Raw genomic sequence first — 18,947 nt, forward strand, 5'->3', positions numbered from 1 at the left:
TTGGACACTTAGCAACTGACTCATATTTATGATCATTGCAGTATCTCAGGGTCATGTGTTCATCTTTTGCAACCTTCTGACAAGCAAAGTCAACAGGGAAGCCAGATCCACTTAACAACCATATTACTAATTTAACAACTGCAGTGATTCACTTAACAGCTGTGGCAAGAAAGGTCATAAAATGGGGCAAAAATTCACGTAACAACTGTCTCAGTTAGCAGCAGCAATTTTGAGCTCAATTGTGGTCATTAAGTCGAAGACTACCTGCATGCATGGTACATATAGACGTGTATGATTTCACTTCACCAGCCAAAAGAATTTTGGTACAGTACAACATGGCTCACCAAACCGAAAATAATGCCTCTCATCTTACTATAAACTAGATTAGGGAAAAGGAAAGGTTACATTTCTGTAATAATCCAAATTCCGTTTGACTTAAATACCTGACATTTCCCAGTAATGACACTGTTTCGCTCTCACCAAATTTGTATGACGCACCCCAAACTGCCCCCTCATATGCAAATTGTATATGCATTTCTTAAACTAATGTTCGCATTTGCAATTGTCACATGCTAAAAGTAAACTGTATACACAACTGCAAAGACATAATTAATCCTTTTCATAACATAAAATGACTTTTATGCGGTTAATCTAATTGTCTCTGTGCCTTGTCATTTCCATTAATAAACACTGCTAAAAATATTTTCCCAGTTATTTCCACTAACAATTGAAAGAACGCTTTAGTACTGCAAATACCATTTTACTTTTTTGAAAAATAAACTTTTTGAAGTACCCCTAATCATATATTATACATTTATCTACTTCAGTTTTGGCAAAGAATTTCCCTTGGCAGGCTATCCTGACACACTATTGGGGTAGTGTGTTTAGGACATGGCCAGGAGAAGATCTGTGTCAGGCTTGATTTAGACTCGGCCACAACTGTGCGTAGGTGTTGACGCATACCTACACTGCAAAAGAATTGTTGGGTAAGCATAGGTTACAGATGACTGCAGATAGGCCAATGTGCACACTTCCCAAATCTCAACTACATGTTGGATGGAGATGTGCATCCTGCATGCTGATTGGTTGATCCGAATTCCTGTTGGGAGACAGGCAGAAGGCAAGGCACATTCAAACTATGTTAACATTTGCAAAAGTATAAGTGCAACAACTATGCAACCGTCTCCGAATGACAGACATATATTTTCTCTCATGTGCAGTGACACAGAAGTCTAAATCAAGCTTTAAACAAAATTGCAGAATACTCTGTTCTATTCACTCTGTTGAATGAGGCAGAAGAAGACGAAGGAATGGAGCTTAACTATTTCTTCATCCAAGATTTCCCCCCCTCCTGCTGTATATGCCTAGACAAGACACCCCAAGTGTAAGGGACAAGATGATTTCCAAAATACGGTAGTATTTTGAAATTCCAGTTTTGATATACATTCTCAAAATGATGGTTTTAATCAAAGTGAGCACTCGTTTCTTAACGTTTTTTTTTCTTTTTAGATCAAGTAGGGGTGAGATGAATTCTACTTTGAGATAATGTAGCAAGGGTTGCAGGCATATAGGTCTTTGTAAGTACACTCCAACACCTTACATGGTGTCCAGAAATACACCTACACATAAATGTGTTATTCTGCAGAACTGGCTGCTGTTTGATAGCAAACACAAACCTGTACTCTGTGCCAGCTGCCACTTCCAGCTTGTCTTCAAGGCAACCCTACTTAAAGCAAATCTAACTAATGAGCCACTGTTTTCAGCACCTCCTAGTTTGGCTACCAAAGCTTACGGCCACCTGCTGTTCCCATAAGAGTTGTGACTCCAGGAAAACCCAGAAATTACATTTGGCACTTCATCTTCTGGAATTTCTTGATTTGCCAAGGGGAGGCTGCCGTGGAGCAACCCTATCAAGAAAGCCCTATCTGTGTGTTCTGAAAATGAAGCAAGCGCCTTTCAGAACTGCCCAGCTAAAGGAGCTAAACAGAGTTTTCAGTTTAATTCAATTGTTTTAGATATCATTTTATGTCTCTGATTTTCTATAAATGAGATTTCCTAAACCCAGAGAAATGATAAAGTTCCATATTTTGGGGTTCTGTTGTTATCTACAAGTGCTTTAATGGTTCATGGTTTGACAACTTTGGAAAAGAGGAGAGACACTCATTTGGTAGCTCTCCTAGATTAGAGCAGGAAGACATGCAGTACAGGTAGCCCTCAAGTTACAATCACAATTGAGCCCAAAAATTATGCTGCTAAGCGAGACATTTCTTAAGTGAGTTTTGCCCATTTTACGACTGCTCTTGCCACAGTTGTTAAGTGAATCATTGCAGTTGTTAAATTAGTAACATGGTTGTTAAGTGAATATGGCTTCCCCATTGACTTTGCTCATCAGACGGTTGCAAAAGGTGCATGACCCAAAGAAACTGCAACCATCTAAATATAAACCAGTTGCCAAGCATCTGAACTTTCATCATGACCAAAGGGCTGCTGCAATGGTCATGAAGTGTGAAAAATAGTCATAAGCCACATTTTTCAGTGGCATTGTAACTTCAAATGGTCATTAAACAAATGTTTATAAGTCAAGAGCTACCTGTACATGAATATATCCCTTCCACAATACTGGTGCCACTTCTCTATTCAAATGCGGTGTGAGTATGGGGAAATAGACTCCTTGTGTCTGGCCTTCTAGGTATGGATTATCATGTAGTCTTGTAATTACTTTATGTCCCTGTTCATATCTTTATATTGATATGATAGTACTTTTCTAAACCTATACATTAGTTAGCAAAGAATGGATTAAGTTTCAAAATTTGCTAACTTTTGGGATAATAATATTTGTAAAGCCTACATAATTAATAACATAATATAAATAATAGTTTACTATTAATAATTGTTCTTTTTTAGGACAGTTATATCTTCAAGACACAAATGTCTTATGACCTTTTTTTGTCTTATGACAAAACTAAAAGTACAACAAATCTTATATCTCCTGGTAAATTAACTCTTTCACAGAAATGGGTTTAACCTGTAATTGATGATAAAAGTATTTATAGCTGTGCTCCTTTTTTCTGTTATTACCAGATATATCAAAAGATAAATCAGCATGGTGACTTGATGATTGATTGCTTCCACAAACTAAGAAGGGATTCAGAACTACTAAGCAAAAAGCAAGGCAAAAAGATAACTTTGTAAAAGCTTCACTTTGACAGAATGCAAATCATAGATAATATAGCCTGAGAACTGAGAAATACACATATCTGGTCCAGGAGCAGCTAATAATATTTACCATCAAAAGTCTTCTTTTCAGAGGAAAATAGTACCTTTGTCAGATGTTGTATGGGGTTGAAATACTACTGGCTAATACCAAGGAAATACATGTCTCTCTGTGTGTGTGTGTTCATGCGTGCGTGTGTGTGTATAGAGGGCAAGAGATAGAGAAACTAATTAACTCTATACTAATTAATATATAATAGTATACTATTAGTATACAAAGCATACTAATATATACTTCGGTATGTATATATTGAAAACTGTTATGACAGCCAAGATGGCTACATTCTTCCCATCCCTTTGATAGCATAGCTCATGCTGCAGAATGGCCAAGACCGGTTGTGCTACAAAACTAGGCCTAAAGCATTAATTCAAGCATCTTATCCAGTAAACTGGCTAAATTGATTTATCATTTAATATTTTAGAACAGTTAGGCTTTTTAAAAAATACTTTATTTATACATTTTTCTTTAACATACATAAGTGCTTAGTAAATAGTGTACTGCCTGAGTCAATTTAGTTATACATAATAATAGTAATAATAATATTATTTTCTTATACATAATGGTATTCTACCAACTTCTAATTTCTACCTCTATTATATAACCATTGGTAAAACAAATCCCATGTTAAAAAATATTCTGTAGTTAGGATTTTCAGGTACACCCCCATCATAAGTAAAAATAAGCTGAACTGGATAAAGTTTATTTTATTTTCTGTCTATGCTTTTGAGGACAGGTTTCTGATTTATTTTTTCATATTGGTTTTTTAATTTAAATAATCATTGAAGAATTACTTGAAACATTTAGAAGGCGGCATGATACAAGTGGATGAATGTCAGATTGTCATTCCAGGAAATGCTCCATTGCATGCTCCATATATGCAATAAGAAACAAGACAGCAAATGCAATACTTCATAAATTTTCTCAAATATAATGCATTTAAGTTCAAATATATTAATATCTGAATAAATTTATGATGCAGAATTTCTTCAAAAAGCCAAAAATGGGCATGAAGTTTATTAATCAAATCAAGGAAACCTGAGTGTTACTTAACCTTCTTCTGGTTCTAGTAATCCTGGTGTACCATAAATTCTCTTTTGTAAAGTCACACTGTCACCAGTCAAACTGTTCTCCAGAACAGCAGTGCAAAGTCTTCAGTTGTCAACCCTATAAGGTAGACTAGACTAAACTATTTTTGTAATCCACTTTCATTGTCTGGACTCCAACTATGTTTCCCTCTTTGCTTTGGTAAGAGATCTTCCCTCTCTCCATTAAGGCGGTGCTCTTTACAGAAATGAAGGAACTCTGGATATAGAACTATTCATGGGAAATTTTTTTATGTGCACTAAATCCTATACATTCAAAGGCTTTCCATTTAAGAAGGCAATCACCTTGCACCTGATCTTCATTAACATCACACTGTGATGTTAATGAAGGATTGCTCACCAGCATTTTTATAAGTTGTATACATCTTTTTAGAAGTTGAGTTGGACTTTTGTCTAATATATTCTCATTAAACAGAAGCTTCTATATGCAACCGTAAGTGACAAAAGGATTAGAGAAACATGTAGAATCCATTTCTTTCTCATTTACTAAACGAAATATGGTTTGCCAATTTGATACCAATTCCTCATAAAGAATGGTAGTAAATAGGAACAGAACTGTTTTGCCATATACTACTGTGGTTAACAGTACACCAACACCATCTACTGGATTCTAATGAAAGTATCTAGACAGCTGAAGGTTGAAAGTAAGTTTCAGTACAACAAACCACAAGGACAAAAAAAACATTATGTGAGTTATGCATTATGTGAGGTTATCCAAACCAAAATATTTGGTTCAGATTCTAATTCTGAAAATAACTCAGATCATCTCCAAATTAGTGAAGTCTCTAAGTCAAAAACTACCTATTTAAACACGGTCTAAATTCAAGATGAGATTAAGAAATTCTGATTTTCATTTTTCTTACTAGCTATTACTAAAAATGGGAAAATAAAATTTCTTAAGAACATTTTTAATAAAATTGGATGGATGTAACAGCTCTGAGTAGATAGAATCTGTCATATTTACATTTTAAAGTTTGATTTTTTAAAAAAAAAAATTCTAGAGTTTTTAAAATTTGAGGGCAAAATTGGTTGAAGGTGATAGACTTAAGGTTTTATCACAGAGGGCCTGGCTCCAATGAACACCACCATATCCTTATTGTCAAGTTGGTGTTGTCTTTCAGCAATTGAGCCAAATTTTGTGTGCGTTTTTTATTTATTTATTTATTTACTTACTTACTTATAGCGTTACCATCTCCAAAACAACCCTGGGTGGTTTACATTTTTAAAAAAGAAGTAGTAATAAAACTAGCTAATGTGACAGTAAGCAGAACAGGGATTCAGAAACCTACTCCAGTGCCTGGGAGAATAGCCAAGTTTTGAAAGACTTCTAGAATGTTATCAGTGAAAGACCCATCCAAATCTCATGGAGGATATCATTCCAGAAGGCGGGAGCTGCAACAGAAGGCATACTTACTGGGGCCAAAAGATAGCATTTTTTAATGAAGGGAGTCAAACTGCATTGCATCTGTCTGAACTCACAGGACAAGTTGAAACTATGGGAGACAAGTGGCATCTTAGATAACTAGGCTCTATTTATGGGTGATAACCAGCATCTTGAATTGCATCCAGGCTCCATGACAATCAGTGTACATGGTGACTAAGAATTGTCCAACACTGTTTGCGCTATTCCATTTTGGACCAGCTGTAGCTCCTGAGTCATCTTCTAGGGCAGTCCCATGTTGAGTCCATTACAATAATCCAGCCGTAAGGTGACTGGGGTATTAGTGACTATCTGGAAAGCTTCCTGAGAGCCTTGGCTGCACAAAATCCCAAAATATAAAATTATTATTTTTTATTTTGAGATACATAGCTGCCAAGCTGGGCAGCTTTCTTTCAGACAAGAACTCCCTCTATTTTCTGCCTCCTGGTTCATAGGTTCTTCTTAAGGGCATTAAAACTAAGGTTTTTTTTCCATGCCATGAGAATGGCCAAGGTAGTGCTGGCAATACTACCAAAAGCTGATTTTGTACTCATTTATTGCTCAACCAGGAGCGTAAATCATCTGTGGCTTTTTTTTTTTTTTTTGCAATTGTGAAAGATAATTGCAATACAGGTTGTCCTTGTTTTACCATTCAGTAACATCAGACTTTAAAAGCTATTTACAACCCATTCTCAATGTTATGATTGATGCCCCTCCAGAAGTAACGATTGTATTTTGGGCACTTGGCAACCAGCTTGCGTTTATGACTGGTGAAAGTGATCTTCTAGGGCAGCATTTCTCAAATATTTGGTCTCAAACTTCACTTAAAAATTACTGAGGATCCGAGGAGCTTTGTTTTATGGGGGTTATATTTATCAATGCGTACTGCATTATAAATTAAAACTGAGAAATTTTAAAATATTTGACTTTGTAGACCGACTTTCAAGAATTTGGAAACTTCGGAAACTGCTGTTCTAGAGAAAGCATCTTTGAGGATTGTGAATTTAAAAAATTAATGGGGAAAAAATTACAACATAAATATTTCAGTAACTCAATTTTCTTTTGCTTTTCATCTTGGCCTTTCATAGAAGAATTAAATCAAAATCTGCTGATTCCATAAACCTGCTGATTGCTTTTTGCATTATTCCAAAATTCATTCGGAATTATTAGGAACGCCCAGGTTACGGTAAGTCCTTCATTGCTACTGAAGGAAATCTGCTTTGCTCCATTCATCTTGGGTATTTGATAAAACACAAGGTACATTGAAGCACTGTTTTTTCAGAAGATATCCAATATTTGAACTGATATTTTAATATTAAAATATTATTCTTGCCCTTAAAGGGGGAAAGTTATTTGTTAGGTGGGGGGGGGGGAAGCATCTAATGACTGACTGGCAGTGTATATAGTTCAAGGTATCCATAATTGTATTCATTTACCTGATGAAAATCACATTATTCTTTAACAGCGTAGCTCGACATGTTAATTTTCAAGGCTTAGCTTCTAACAAATCAAAATATGAGAAAAATAGCTTCCAAACTTATCGAATGGGTCGGAAAAATCACCAACTGACTTCGTAATCAGCAGTAAGTGCAAATACAAAAGGAAATGTTAACGTGAAGAAAACTACTTTCTGCTACCCTGTGTCTCATGGACTTGGGCGGCATGTTTCGACTCGGTTCTGCTGATAAGGGCATCCTGAGCATCTGAACCTCCAGCCCTAAAGTGTCTATGGAGATTCCCAGTCATCCAGGACAGGGGTCTCTACTTGGTCCCTTTAAGACTTGTGGACTTCAACTCCCAGAGTCCCTCAGCCAGCAAAGCTGGCTGAGGAACTCTGGGACTTGAAGTCCACAAGTCTTAAAGGGACCAAGGTTGGAGACCCCTGCTCCAGGTCGTGGTTGTCCCAAAGGTGCTTTTTTATTTATTTTTTCTTCAAGAGGCAAGAAGCTAAAGAAGCTCCTTGGATGAGAAGCGAAACGTCTTCAAAGAAAAACCAGAAAGTCGGGGGGGAAAAAAAGCACCTTTGGGACTCCAAGCCCTAAGACAGCATGCAAAAAAAAAAATCCAGGTGAGGCACGGAAAAAGATTTTCCGCGCCCTCCTCGGCCACCAAAATGCAGTCCGGGAAGAGGACGCAGCCGATCCCATCCTCGTTTGGCGCAGACAGGCGTCACTTCCTCCCTTCTCAGGAAGAGCGACGAGGCCGCCCATAATCCCTGACGAATTTTGTTATGTTTTCTTGAGGGAGGAAGGCCCACGAGGAGCCGAGGGGCGGGGAAGAAAAAGGGAAGCGGCAGGAGGCGGCGGCGGCTCTCGCGGCCGAGATGGGCGCCAGGGACGTTGCGGCGGCTCTAAACAGGCGCCGAGGTCGCTGCTCTTCAACCTGCCCGGCTGCTCGCTGAGCAGCCGCCACGCCTCCTCGCAGGGAGGGCGGGCGGGATGGCCGAGGCGGTCGGCGAGTCCCCGGCGGCTGCCCTACGGGAGAAAGTGGCTGCGCTGGAAGCTGAGTTGAGCGCCTGCCGGAGCCGGCTTGAGCGGGAAAAGAAGCGGCGCCTCCAAGCCCAGGCCTGCGCGGCTAAGTTACGGAAGCAGGTGAGGCGCTCTGGCGGGAGCTCTCGGGGAGGCCCCGCGGCTCTTGTGCCTCTCCGCTCCGTCCGGCTTCTCGGGGACAGCCAGTCGCTCTGCTGGGGCTGCGGAGTCGGCTGCTTGTCGCCTCTGTTGAAGGGAGGAGGTCCTGTGTCTGATTCACTGCCGAGCCTTGGATAGAGACAGGACAGGAGGCAACCCTGCGCCTCAGCTACCTCCACTTAAGTTTCCCTGCCAGGGAGCAAAGTCTGGAAAAGATGTTAGGCTTGACTTAAACCATCCTGGTCCAGTTTTCCCTAAGATTTCCCTCCTTAGATCCTGGCTTAGCATCTGCCGTTCTTCTCTCAACATGGCAGCTGCCCTGTATTTATATCTGGGCTTGTAGTTACCCTGTTGACGGATTAAATGCCATCACATCGTTTTTGACTCTTGGTGACTACATACATTCCCGCCCTCTCCCCACCACACACACACATTATGATCTATTCCTAATACTTGTATTCCAGAGGAAGGTAGGATGAGACACAAGTTCTCTCAAATGATTCAGAAGATGGTTAAGGATGCTCAGGAGTCTTTCAGAGCCATGGAGCAATAGGAATCTATTAAAAAGAGAGAAAAAAAGCAAGCCAGTGTGATGGATAAAAGATGAATTAGGCTACATAATACATTTACAGGCAGTGTTTGACTTCGTTCAATGACAATTTGAAATTATGCTGCTGCTGTAAAAAATGACTTACAACCAGTCCTTGCACTTGTGACTATTGCAGCATCCCTGTCATGTGATCAACAGTCAGGCATGTGGCAAGCCACATTTACACTTGTAAAAGTTGTGATGTCCTAAGTCATGTGATCACCTTTATTGACCTTCCGGGGATTTACAATAAGCAAATTCAATAGGGAGAAGCTGAATTTGCTTAATGACTGCAGTGAATCACTTAACGATTGCAGCAAAAATGGCCATAAATTTAGGCATAGTTCACTTAACTATCACATTACTTAACGATGGACATTTCAGTCCCAATTGTAGTTATAAGTAACAATGGACATTTCAGTCCCAATTGTAGTTATAAATTGAGGATTAGCTATGCAGCTAATGGCATGCTAGAAGATGATTAGACTGGCAGGCATGGCCATACCTTACAAGATTTTGTTTTGGGCTCAGTTTTTTTTTATTTCCCCCTCCCTTTAATTAAAGAGAATAGACAAGAAGCAAAAGCAAAAAAGAAGCAACCAACAATAAAAATATACACTCTAACTAACATATATACACACAAAGCTTCAATAAAGTTTGACTATTATTTTCAATACATAATCCACCTCTGTAAGCAGCTCTTTCATATATTGCAAGTAATATTAGAACTATGTACCATAAATGTATCATTCCAGTGATGAAGGACAACCCTGTTACTGTTAAGCAGAGCATGGAAAATTCATTTCAGTTGTTCAGTGGTCAATTTCCAAGTGCTAGTAATTCAGAAGAATGTCGTTATTTGAAGGTATTAAATTTGTCTGACAGTCAAATTAACATGCATGTCCAACAACATTTTTTTCCTTTCTATACAAAAGAGGGTCTGATCAATTTGAAATAATGTTTTTTGGTTGAATAAATCATACTAATCTATGTTAATTTTTAACTGCTTGTTTTATTTTGTAGGTTGAAAAACTTGGTAAAGTCAGCAATGGTAAAAGAAATGAGAAGACAACATCTACTGTAGAAGTACAAACTGAAGACTCTGCTGCATGGCTATATGCAGGTAATAGGAAATAATGGTTATATGCAGGTAATAGGAAATCCTATGAAAATTCAAAATAAGGGGTCCTTGTTGTTTTGAGCTTGGTTGTTTTCTAACATTGTTTGTTAGCACTGATGATGTTACTTAGTTTGGGTAATGAAACGTCTGCAAAAAAACAACCAAGTTCAGAGAGCAACAAGGATCACTTGTTTTGACCCTGAACTACAAATATTCTCCTTTATTAGATTCAAAATAAATTTGTGGTTATTTGATACATGCCTGTTGTTTTTGTCTTGCTGATAAAGTACTTTGTCCTAACTGATACAAAACGCTCCAAGTTGCATTGCAAGTCTACATTTATTATTAAAAACTTGTTATGAAATTATTTAGACAACAGATTCCAGTGCAACTTAAAAATAGTAATATTTAAATAATTACTTCCCATTATAGATTGAAATAACATTATTTGAAAAGAAAAATAGTATGGCGGGGGGAGAGAATGTAGAAGCAAGTTTAATATAGCAGTGTTTAAAATTACAGTTCATATCATGACCAGCTATAATGACAAAAGTTCAATCAAGTAACTAGATATGATACAATATCTGCCTGTGGCTTTCCGGGTGCACTTCAAGGTGCTGGTAACTATCTTTAAAGCGCTCCATGGCATTGGGCCAGGTTATCTACGGGACCGCCTGCTGCTACCAAATACCTCTCACCGACCCGTGCGCTCTCACAGAGGGGGACTCCTCAGGGTGCCATCGGCTAGGCAGTGCCATCTGGCGACACCCAGGGGAAGGGCCTTCTCTGTGGGGGCTCCCACCCTCTGGAACGAACTCCCCCCAGGACTTCGTCAACTTCCGGACGTCCGAACCTTCCGCCGCGAGCTTAAAACATATCTATTTGTCTGCGCAGGGCTGGATTAGGTTTTTTAAATTTTTTAAATTTAGATTTTAAATGGGTTTTTTATATATATTGTTTTAATTATCGGGCTATATTTAATAAGTTTTTTAACGGACATTTTATCTTGTATTTATATGTATTTTATCTGCCTGTGAACCTCCCTGAGTCCCTAGGGAGATAGGGCGGTATACAAATTTGAATAAACTAAACTAAACTAAACTAACAATTTAAGCCAATCAAAATCAACCCTGCTTTTTTCAAATATCAATTTGGTTATATAAATTCATTATTAATCCCTGTTCTATCTTTGGATATAATATTTTGTCCAACACTAAAGATTCATAATGACAATATACTTTTTAAACTAAAAAATAAATGTGTAACAAGTCTAACATTCCTATTTGCTTATCCATAGCTTCTACCTACCCAGAGAAGCTATCAAAATCAGTTGCTATCAAAATCGATATTTGGGTTAAGGCTATTCCCCAAGGCAAATCCAGTGAGGAAAAATATGCTTTTAGGCGTTCACAGTGATTGGAATATCTTACAGTTTTCTTGTGTATCTTTGAATTGCCATATTTTTTGTTCCATAAGATGCTCCAGACCATAAGATGCATCTAGCTTTAGAGGAGAAAAACAAGAAAAAAAAAATCTGCCTCTGCCTCCGAGCCCCAGCACATGGCTCATCAGGGCTCTTCTGCATTGTTCCCACCACCGGTCACCTGAACAACAGCTGGATCCTGGCCTCCCATAGCCCTACCAATTAGCAGGTTGGCCGACCAGAAACACTGCCATTGCTGCCTCCTCCGTACCTGCTGCCTCCTCCAGGGAATGCTGGAGCCTTCACCACTGAGCATCTGATCAGTGGTTGGATCGGTCTTCTGGAGTACCGCCAATCAGCCTTTCCAGGCGGTGGGGATCACTGTTTGTCGCCAGTACCATTCACTGGCGATAGGCGGCAATGGCACTAGCGATCCCCACCGCCTGGAACAGCTGATCAGCAGTATTCTGGGAGGCTGATCCAACCACCGATCAGCTGCTCGGTGGCGAAGGCTCCAGCATTCCCCGGTGGCAGTCGCAGCGAATGGCGGCGGCACACCATTCATCGCTGCTGCCTGTTGCTGGCAACACCTCCCCCCCTCCCGCTGCCGCACCCTGGTTTTTGTCGCAATATTTCCTCCATAAGCGCACAGACATTTCCACCCTGTTTTGGGGGGAAAAATATGGTACTCTAGAAGGGTCAATAGTTTCAATATTATACAGAGCCCTAGCATAGGCAGATTAACAACACTTTGTATTTTTTGCATGCTTTGATGCTATTTATTTATATGATGTGATTGTGTGTGTATATATCTGTCTGTCTGTCTGTCTATCTGTCTTGACTTAATGAAACTAAAAAGATTTCCAAGCACGTTTACAAATACCAAATTACTGTACATTATTATTTTGTGATAAATAATGCAGTAGAAATTAAATTGAGAACTAAAAGCCACCTTCTTAAAAGTCAATAGAATCTTACTTTGGTATTTAAATTGTGATGGACTTTAATGCATGAACACTAGGAAATGGGTTTTATAGATATATCAATAAAATGAATATTGTCTCGTATGTAAAATAGTGTTTTTAGTTCTTCACTCTGATTTTTAACAGATTATTACTATCCTCATAACTACTACAACTGTTCTGAATTATCCAGTGCACCAGTGCAGGCAAATAATGATAATGAAATATTGAACTCAAATTGTACAGATCATTTACAATTAGACAATCATTTAGATGTTAAAGACAGACAGCAGGATGAGATTGAGGAACAGGACAACATAATAAATAATGTGCAGGTAAGATTGTTTATTTGTCAAATTTATATATTTTTTTCATCCAAAAATTGTTTGCGGCATATTTCATTGTCCATTTCATTTTTCTAACATCTTTTAAATTAGTTTATGTTTAGAGATGCTGGAAGTTCACTAATAAACAACAATGTACTAAAAGGATACTAAGATTAATTACCAGGTCAAAGATTAATTAAATATGTCATTATACTGGTTATTGATGCTTGAGGCATTATTTTGAATTATCTACATGAAATGTAGATAATGATGCATGAAGAAAGAAACATATTTCTCTAAATAAACTTAAAACTCTTAATTCTAGATGTGTATTATTGATGAAACACATGCCGCTAAGTGCTTCTTTATGTTTTAGCAGCTTCCCTCCATATTAATCATTATTGCTATAATCTTAAAATAGCCTTATAGTCTATTTTAATTGTGGAAGGATTGTGTCTGCGTAGGCAATGCTTTATAGTGAAGAGATGAAATAATATTTTTAAAAAAATTATTTTTATTGACTACAGCGATAACATCAGTGCATTTCACAAATGGATGGAGTTAATTTTAGCAACAGTCACTACTTTCTATTCTACTGAAAATTAGCAGAAAACTATGAATAAAACTATTTGGGAATCTGCCACTGAATTTTATTTGCATTTGCATGATTCTGGAGACTTCTAAGAATTACAAAAAGAAAAGTTTGGAGTAATTTAAAAATACTTTATTTGTAAAGATCATTCTGAATCAATATCATGTGAAGTGTTAATACCACTGTATAATGCCTTGGTGAGACCACACTTGGAATACTGTATCCAGTTTTGGTCACCACAATGTAAAAAAGATGTTGAGACTTCAGAAAGAGTACAGAGAAGAGCAACAAAGATGATTAGGGGATTGGAGGCTAAAACATGTAAAGAACAGTTGTTGGAATTGGGTATGTCTAGTCTAATGAAAAGAAGGATTAGGGGTGACATGATAGCAGTGTTCCAATATTTCAGGGGCTGCCACAAAGAAGGAGTCAAGCTGTTGTCCAAAGCATCTGGCGGTAGGACAAGAAGCAATGGGTGGAAACTAACCAAGGAGAGAAGCAACTTAGAACTAAGGAGAAATTTCCTGAGGGTTAGAACAATTAATCAGTGGAACAACTTGCCTCCAGAATTTGTGAATGCTCCAACACTGGAAATTTTTAAGAAGAAATTGGATAACCACTTGTCTGAAGTGGTGTAGGGTTTCCTGCTTAAACAGGGGGTCTGGCTAGAAGACCTCCAAGATCCCTTCCAACTCTGTTATTCTGTAGAATAAACATTTTTTTTACAATGTACTTTTCTACAAAGTTTGTACAACTCTTTTGTTACTATGATTTTTTAAATATTTTATATGGAAAATTTATCTTTTTAAAAAGATAAGATGCAGTTCATACATTACTGTATTATGTTAGAGATTCACACACAAATAATTTATAATAAAATGGGATTTAGAGGATAATATTTTGGAATGAATATATGGAATGACATTTTATCACATAGAATGAAATCTAAACTTAGTTTGGGATTTGGTGGATCTTTTATAAAGTTACTATAAAATAAAGTTTGCAAAATAAAAATTGCAATATTCCTACATAACATAATTTATCATGTCATATCATATTTCTTAATCCTAGAAATCAAAAGATGTTTCATTAACAGAAGGCACATTAGCAGAAAGTCTGAGAGCTGCTGCAGAAGCTGCTGTATCACAAACAGGATTTACATATGATGAAAATACTGGATTATATTATGACCATAGCACTGGATTCTATTATAATTCGGTAAACTTTTTTTACATTGAAGTTTTCATTGTTTACCTAAAGTATGTTCTTGTGAGTAAATTTTAACCATTAGAATCTGTTAGCAAATCATCAAATTAAGCATGTTGTTTGTTTTGAAAGTAATCAGCAGTTCTATTTAACAAATGGGTTGACTAAAAACAGGGCTTGTGTATCTCAAACTGGTTTGTGAAAAAGAGGGATTGTAAAAGTAATATGAGAATACATATGGGGTGACATGCCTCTGAAATTTGTTTCAGCAGATACTAGGGAATATTTTCAGGTGCATCTACAAATGCATAGTTCATGAACTGTCCCCTCTTTAAGTAGCATGTTGGAATGCTTTGAGTTACAGAGGGCAGAGCGGCATTGAATTGCAGTAGGGTCATCCCTTTAATATCCATATTCAGAGATCAGCAATGCAATCAGAAGAAGAGTTTAATGTAACAGTATCAATTAAACATTCTTAAACATGTATTTTAGGAGTAATCTAACAATGACAAAATAAGGTACTGATTTTCATTGAATTAATTATAACAAAAATCTGGAAATGCAGAAACTAAAATACTGAAATATAGCATCCAGAATTGTGCTATATGTATTTAACTGAAAAGTTAATTCATCCAAAAATATTGAACAGAGGGCAATAAAAGTCAGACTTGTTTAAATAGTAAAGCTTTATTTATAAAGATTATGTAGGCACTTTCAACTTGAAGGATTCTAAGAAGTGTACAAAAATATGCACATTATATATTGACACGGCCAATATGTATAATAAGAAATACATTCAAAGAAAAAAATATAGTAAATATGAGGGGGGGGGAAAAGAAAAAACAGGACTGAAGAAAAAAGGCATTATTTTTTCTATCTACTTTTTCTTTGTCTCTTCCTTTCCTCTTCACATTTTTTCTTTGAATGACACAGTTAATGTAAACAAAAGTACAAAAAAACTGTAAGAAGGATGGTATTATACTTAACAGTTACACATTTGGTCTCAGAGGCCTTCTAAAATTCCCAAGTTTTGAGAGAACTGGAAGCGTCGCTGTGAGACTGGCTGGAAAATAACAGGCTCCAATGAGCCTTGCAAAAATCCAGCCAGACAAACTGTTGTCGGGGGGGTCTTCGGACTAGATCCGTCTTGTAGGGACAGTGAAGAAGGAGAGGCACCTCAGACGACCTCGGAGGTCGAAGGAAACTCTTCGATCTGGTGGCAGGGGCAGCGGCCATTATGATCGTCATGAAGCTGGGGCAACCGGAATAAGATTCGTGTAGGTGCAGTGTTTTGGACGGAGTATTGGTACCAGGGTGAGTGATTGGCCAACTCACAGACAAAAAAGAAGTATTTTAAAAATTTTCAAAAGAAGTCTCAGCAAGGAAATAACAGCTAATTGGCATTCGGGAATGTTAATGAAGGGAGAAGAACAAAACGGAAGTTAAAGCACTAAAGTCCAGAACGGAGCTTGGTATTTAGATTGGAAATTGGATTTCATGATATTAAAATTATTATAAGAAAAAGAAACCCGAAAAAAAATAGTTTCTGAACAAGATTGGACATAATCTTAAAAGTTTTGAACTCTGAAGGAAGAACAAAGAAAAATTCAAAATAGAAAAGCCTTGAAAAGGAATTTTTTTAATTGGATTTGAAATTGGATTTGAAATTGGAATTTGGGATATATAAATTTAAGAAGAGAAAGAAGAAATTTGAAAAACATTTGATAAGTGGATTTAATACACAAATTGTATATTTTGCGACTTTGTTGATTTGAAATTTGTGGATTGGAGAGAGACATCTGCTAGAGGAAAAAAAAGCACTATGAGGAACAATTTGAAATCTGAAAAAAAATTATAGTGACCTTGAGCTACCAAGCCATGAGACCTTTGAAGGAGGATTTGTTTTCTTTTAAGCTGTTTGATCTTGACAACCAAAGGAGGTGGAAAATAACAAAACTGTAAATTGGAGTTAAAAACAAACCAGAATGTCAAAATGTGGCAGGAACTAATTCAGATGGTTAAAATGATGCGTGTATCATTTAATCTTGATAGAAAATGAGAAATTGTGTCAGAACATATTCAATTGGATAAAAAGGCTAAGAACGAGAAGCAAAAAAACAGCAATGAAGATAAAGACATTGATGATGAAAAGTTAAATGATTACATTGGGAGTAACAATGAAAAAAAAGAAGGGATAGGCGGAAACAACCTACAAAAAAGAAGCAAACTAAGGAAAGAAAAGGAAAGGGGAAAAGGCTAGAGGAAAATATTTTTAATAATTACACTGGGATTAACAGTGGCAAAAATAGAGAGGATAGGACGAAGCAAAAGAGAAAAAGGGAAAGGATTAGGCACAAAAAAGTTTAATGACAACAGTGAGGAAATGAGAAAAGTGAGAGGAGAAAAGGGGAATAGATCAGATGGGAACTTAGGGCAAACTAGACAAGTAAAGGATTTAGTCAAAGGAAGGAAACAGAAGAAAAGATATAATAATTATAAAAAGAAAAAAAGAAAATGAGAGAATGGGATAAAAGGAGGAAAATTTTAAGAGGTGGATTGCTGGATGGACCAAGAGAAAATGGTTAAAAGGAGTAATTAATGGAAAGGAGGAAGGGTAATATGATATATACCCATAGTTATAAGTGAACTGTAATTATTAATATTTGTGATTGTAATATGATTAAGAGATTAAGATAATGTTTGCATCTGAAAAAGGTGGTATGAAAAACAAAACTGAAGAAATATATTGTTTTCAGTAAAATGGTAAAATGATTAATAGGGAAATAAATGATAAATAGGCCCACCATAGAAAATAATTGACATTAAGAGATAAATGTAAAATATTAAGCTATAATAAAAAAATAGAAACTAAGGATGGAAATGACTATGTTTAAATTAAAGGGTTTCAATAGAAAAAAGGAAAGAAGGAAACAAATTAATGATAATTTACAAATGTGGTGATTTTGAGAAATATATGTGATAAATGGAGAAATAAGATAATGAAATGAAATAAGATTAAGATTGGAGGTTAGGGCGGATGGTAATATTGATTATAAATTAAATATTAAGTAGAGATAAAAATTAAAAAGTAGGGGAAAAAAGAATTTGAAATATATAAATTATATTTGGGAAGTACTTATGTTATAAGCTGTAAATTTTGACTCGGCCAATGCTCTATTCAGAAAAAATGTACTGTTTGTTTATTTTTTAAATAAAAAAAATATTTTTTTTTATAAAAAAATAAATTTCCCAAGTTTTTATAAGCTTTCAAAAATCGATGATAGTAGAAACTATCCTTAGGGGGCAATCTGTTCCAGGTATTCACTCGGGAAAGGGAGAAAGAATCTGTCTGAGATAAATGATTTTGTAGTTATTTGAGCTACAAAGGGCTTTATTTATATAAACTAGTACTTTGAATTCTGTTATGAAATCTGTTGATATAGGTAGTGAAATTACTATATGAGATACAGTAATTGTTTACATATAATCTTAAAGAACAGTCTTGTGTAAAGTGAATTACAATAATTCATACAGTAGGAGGGGGTGGTGACTGGGCAAGCCCGACTAATTGTAAATGACTGTACATTGGATGAGTTGTTGGATATGAATGTAAAAATAAAACTTCTTTATATAAAAAAAAATTCATACAGTAGAAGACAAAATGGCATGAACGATATCTGTTACACAAACAAAAGTAGGAATGTTGCCATTACTTTTTGGAATTAAAGTTAAGTCAAGGACTACATTCAACATTACATAGATGGGTTTTTGCAGATATACCAAGACTTATTTTATGCCTCCCTCTCCACCACTCATTATATACAGTATACAGAACTTGTTCCAGAGTGTCCACAATTGTCCAGAAAGGAATTGGGATGATATATACAGTAAGGGAAAGCAGAAGAATTGTTTGACTCAAATGACATCATTTTTAAAATCAAATGCTTTTAGGGATTATATCTCCTGCAAAGTATTTTTATCAAATGTATTGTCAAGTGTTGTTATAGTATATATCTGTCAAAATACATAGTAACATGCATAAAATACCAGATGTAAAAATATGATGCATATTTAACTTTATTAAAGGAAAATCAGCTGTATTATGATCCAGCCACTGGAATTTATTATTACTGTGATGTTGAAAGTGGCCGATACCAGTTCCACTCTCGAGTGGATCTACAATCTTATGGAACTGAAACACTTCAGAGCAGCAAAGACAGAAAAAGTAAAAAGAAACGAAAAGATGCAGAATGCTCTAGGACAAATGAACACAAGGTATTTACTTAGCAAATTATTTTCAGTACG

The 18,947-nt window shown here is 36.4% G+C and overlaps 1 protein-coding gene across 1 annotated transcript in view; it reads left to right on the forward strand.

The window, feature by feature from the left end:
• Positions 1-8,000: 8,000 nt before the first annotated feature.
• Positions 8,001-18,947, forward strand: part of AGGF1 (angiogenic factor with G-patch and FHA domains 1) — a 29,434-nt gene continuing 18,487 nt past the window's right edge. Inside the window, exons 1-5 of the mRNA XM_058170499.1 lie at positions 8,001-8,388; positions 10,037-10,136; positions 12,666-12,853; positions 14,508-14,654; positions 18,729-18,917. Of these exons, the coding sequence (XP_058026482.1) occupies positions 8,236-8,388; positions 10,037-10,136; positions 12,666-12,853; positions 14,508-14,654; positions 18,729-18,917 (777 nt within the window). The 5' untranslated portion in view covers positions 8,001-8,235. The remainder of the gene's footprint in view (positions 8,389-10,036; positions 10,137-12,665; positions 12,854-14,507; positions 14,655-18,728; positions 18,918-18,947) is intronic.

The sequence above is a fragment of the Ahaetulla prasina genome, chromosome 2 (genome assembly GCF_028640845.1).
Source record: "Ahaetulla prasina isolate Xishuangbanna chromosome 2, ASM2864084v1, whole genome shotgun sequence".
Taxonomy (NCBI): Eukaryota; Metazoa; Chordata; class Lepidosauria; order Squamata; family Colubridae; genus Ahaetulla; species Ahaetulla prasina.